The sequence below is a fragment of the Benincasa hispida genome, chromosome 4, assembly GCF_009727055.1.
Source record: "Benincasa hispida cultivar B227 chromosome 4, ASM972705v1, whole genome shotgun sequence".
NCBI classification, from domain to species: Eukaryota; Viridiplantae; Streptophyta; class Magnoliopsida; order Cucurbitales; family Cucurbitaceae; genus Benincasa; species Benincasa hispida.
In genome coordinates, this window is record NC_052352.1 from 35,864,886 (window position 1) to 35,868,973 (window position 4,088).

Below are 4,088 nucleotides of genomic sequence, written 5' to 3' on the forward strand. Positions count from 1 at the left end.
TGATATTAAAATTAGTCCCTTTTGCTAGTTTATTATTGTTTTTTTTACAAAATCTTTTTATTATCTATTAATATTTTCTATATAAATTTAAAATTTATTGTAATAGAACCTTAAGTTGTAATTTTGTATACAGTAGAATCTGTAAAATTGAAGAAAAATTCAAAAGGTCAAGGATCAAATTTGTCTATAATTTTTTTTTTTTTGAGGAGGGTTAAAGTCAAAGTCGTAATTTTGAAACATATTAATAAGTAGCATTTTGGAAATCTTTTTAGAATATATTTTTGGAGGATTTAAAGAATTGATTACAAGTAAGAAACAAAGATGATTAATAAGGTGATGTGATTTTGATCCACGTAAGATGGAAGTGGAGAGATCAATCAAGCTGGAGTTGATCATTACAACAATTTCATCAATGCTTTGTTAGCCAATGGTATGAATCTCCATCTTCATCTTCATCTTCAACACCAATTTTTGATTTCTCCATTTTTTTGCTTCTCTGATTGTCATTTCAATTCAATGGTGTTTGAATCCTGCAACTTTTTCTTCATCCAGGAATTGAACCCTATGTCACTCTCTATCACTGGGACCTTCCTCAAGCCCTAGAAGACAAATACACCGGCTGGCTCAGCCCCCAAATCATGTAAATCCCTAAACCCTAACACTAATCCATTTCTGCTACCCATTTCAGCACCCATTTCAATTCGCATCTTCGAAATTGCAGAAACGATTTCGCTGTTTTCGCCGAGACGTGCTTTCAGAAGTTCGGCGATCGAGTAAAGCATTGGATTACTTTCAACGAACCCCATACCTTCGCTACACAGGGCTACGATGTCGGTCTCCAGGCGCCGGGGCGCTGCTCCATTCTTCATCATCTTACTTGTCGGAATGGCAATTCTCTAACTGAGCCTTACATTGTTGGCCACAATATTCTCCTCTCTCATGCCGCCGTCTCCGATATTTACAGAAGAAAGTACAAGGTAAGGGAGAAAAACCCTATAACGAGATTTCTTAGATGCACTGCTCTCTCTGTTTCTCGTTTGTTTGTTTGAGATTGTGGAATGTTTTGATGAAAGGGTGTGATTTATTTATTTATTTATTTATTTTTTTCCGTAGAGGACACAGAAGGGAGTGATTGGGATCTCGCTTGATGTTATCTGGTTCGAACCAGGTTCGAATTCCACTGAAGACATTGAAGCAACTCAAAGAGCTCAAGAGTTTCAGCTTGGATGGTGATGATTTATAGCAATTTGTTTTCGTTTTCACTCCTATTTGCTAAATTGGTGGTCATATTGGGATTTATATTCATTCACTTTCAGGTTTCTCAACCCGTTGATCTTTGGAGATTATCCAACCTCCATGAAAAGCAGAGTTGGGGGCCGGCTACCGACGTTCTCGCAGCCGCAGGCAGCTTTGGTGAAAGGGTCTCAGGATTTTGTTGGTATAAATCACTACACCACATTTTATGCTTATCACAACCGCACAAACCTTCTTGGGGTTGTCCTGAATGATACCATTGCTGATTCTGGTGCCTTCACCGTTCGTAAGAACTCCATCTTTTGAATACTTTAGACATAATAGAATCAGAATTTGAAGTTTACCCATTTTAATAATCTCCCCTGGTTCTGTTTCTTGTTTATGCAGCATTCAAAGGCCTGAAAACCATTGCAGAAAGGGTGTGGTGCTGCTTTTTATCTTTAGCAAAACCAGAAGACAAGAAAAAACAAGAACTCTCTCTGCATAGACTCTAATTGATTTTCAATCTTTTCTTTTTATGAACTTGCAGGCAAGTTCTATATGGTTATACATAGTTCCTCGTGGGATGCGAAGTTTGATGAATTACATCAAGAACAACTATGGAAACCCACTAGTGATCATCACTGAAAATGGTAAATACAGAGCTCTCTCCAAATCCAAGCACACAAATTTTTAGAAAAGTAAAGATCCGACTCGCTGTTAATTGGGTTATAACAGGGATGGACGACCCAAATGATCCACTGAAACCACTTAAAGAAGCATTGAAGGATGAGAAGAGGATCAGATACCACAATGGGTACTTAACAAACCTGTTGGCCGCCATCAAGTGAGTTCTTCTTCGTCTATTTCTTCAGTGTCTGTCAATGGCGATTTTACTTGTCTGGTCATGCAATCTGGTTGTTTGCACTGCAGGGAAGATGGTTGCAATGTGAAAGGGTATTTCGTGTGGTCTTTGTTGGATAATTGGGAGTGGTCAGCTGGTTTCTCTTCAAGGTTTGGCCTTTACTTTGTTGATTACAAGGATAAGCTGAAGAGATACCCCAAGGACTCGGTTCAATGGTTCAAGAATTTCTTGGCTTCTTAGAAGTCTGAGAATCTGAAAGAAGGCTAATTCTACAGTTTGGTGCTTTTGCTTTTGTTGTCATTGGCTACATTATTGTGGAGCTAATCCTAATCGTGCACTTTAATTTCTATTGATGAGTGTGAAAATGACATGAGATTTTTGAGTTAAAAAGTAAGAGATTTGAAGTCCTGATCTCTCAATTTTTATAATTAATTTAATACAAGAACCTCTTACCTCAACAAGAATAATTTCTTCCAATTTCTTTTAAAAACATGGGTAGAATTGAACCATTTACTGGTTAAATATCGGTATTTAAAAAAAAAAAGGTTTTTATTGGTTAGAAGTATGAATCTCTACTCCACAATTATATAAACGTTACATTATATTAAGAAAAAAAGGAATTGACCATAGTTAATCTAAGATATGGGTTTGTTCTCAAAACTTATTAAAAAGTTTTTGTTAAATATGTATCATGATTCTATGTCAATATCATTTAGGTTAAAACTTTATTTTAAAAGTTCTAAAGTATATGAGGTTATAAATAAGAGCAATGATGTATAAAGAATATGAGGTTATAAATAAGAGCTATGATGCAAATACATGACACATTTTTCACATTTAATGCATGTAGATCGCCATTGGAACATTAAGCAAACTATTTACATCACGTGTCTCACATGCGTCATCATATTTTGCTTCCACCTTCCTACCAAGACAACAAGACAATAATTCTTTGCCTTTGTTTTTGGGCACATCATTGTCCTAAAATGTTATAATATATATTATTTATATATGTTAGGAAGTAATATATAATAGTTGTCATATGGAATATTCTCAATCATTTTCATGTGAAACTTGTCTCCCCCAACATATATTATAATATTAAACTTCTAGAATTCATTAATTCAACCATTTGAATTAAGTACATAAGAAGGCCATTGCAAAATGTTTGATTCTTTTGAATATAACATAAGTGATCTTGATTTTTGGTTTATATGATTTGTAGAAAGTTATAATTTAGTTCCTATAATTTTAAAAGTTAAAATATTTTATGGTTTGATAAAACCTTATAAAATAGTTCTTCTTGTGAGAAGTCATTAACAATGAATTTGTGATAGCGACCTATCAATGGAACGGTCTATTATAATTAGTAATTTTGAGTTGAGTAACTTATTGGTAAACAACATATTGAATATTGATTGAATGATTTTTACGAGTCTTGGAACTAATGAGTTTAGATAGCAATAGAGACTTAGGATTTGAAAAGTAATCAGTGATGAGATGATGATTAAAAATGGGAGACACTTTGCAGACAAAGATGATATAAAGTCGACCACTTGAATTATTATCTAAATTCATTGTCCACAAGATCTGTCAAATTCCATTTTAAATATAACTTATTTTTAATTGAGTTAATTACTTAATCCACGTAGTCATGTAAATACAGACGATCACTTCATTGGATAGTTAACTTATCATGTATTCAATGTATTTATATTTTTAATTGGTAGGGATTTTTTTTTTTTTTTTTTTTTTTTTTGTGATTTAATCAACTTTTTAGTTTAACCATGATTTGATATAACATGAGACAAGGAAGAACATTATACTTCCTTAAACACATGAACTAACACTTTCATTTCAATTACCATTTCCATTTTCTAGTAATTTATAGGATTTCGTGCAACCCCGATAGATATTTATTTAACATAACGAGGCGAATAAAAACCGGTAGATAATTGGACAAATTTGTAGGTTTTGAGTAAATGGACAA

At 33.5% G+C, this 4,088-nt stretch overlaps 1 protein-coding gene across 1 annotated transcript in view; it reads left to right on the forward strand.

Moving 5' to 3' along the window:
- The window catches only part of LOC120076517 (beta-glucosidase 40), a 7,207-nt gene extending 4,664 nt beyond the window's left edge, over positions 1-2,543 (forward strand). The window contains exons 5-13 of the mRNA XM_039030369.1: positions 359-430; positions 553-640; positions 722-977; positions 1,114-1,229; positions 1,317-1,540; positions 1,642-1,673; positions 1,784-1,886; positions 1,972-2,080; positions 2,167-2,543. Of these exons, the coding sequence (XP_038886297.1) occupies positions 359-430; positions 553-640; positions 722-977; positions 1,114-1,229; positions 1,317-1,540; positions 1,642-1,673; positions 1,784-1,886; positions 1,972-2,080; positions 2,167-2,338 (1,172 nt within the window). The 3' untranslated portion in view covers positions 2,339-2,543. The remainder of the gene's footprint in view (positions 1-358; positions 431-552; positions 641-721; positions 978-1,113; positions 1,230-1,316; positions 1,541-1,641; positions 1,674-1,783; positions 1,887-1,971; positions 2,081-2,166) is intronic.
- The last annotated feature ends 1,545 nt before the right edge of the window (positions 2,544-4,088 follow it).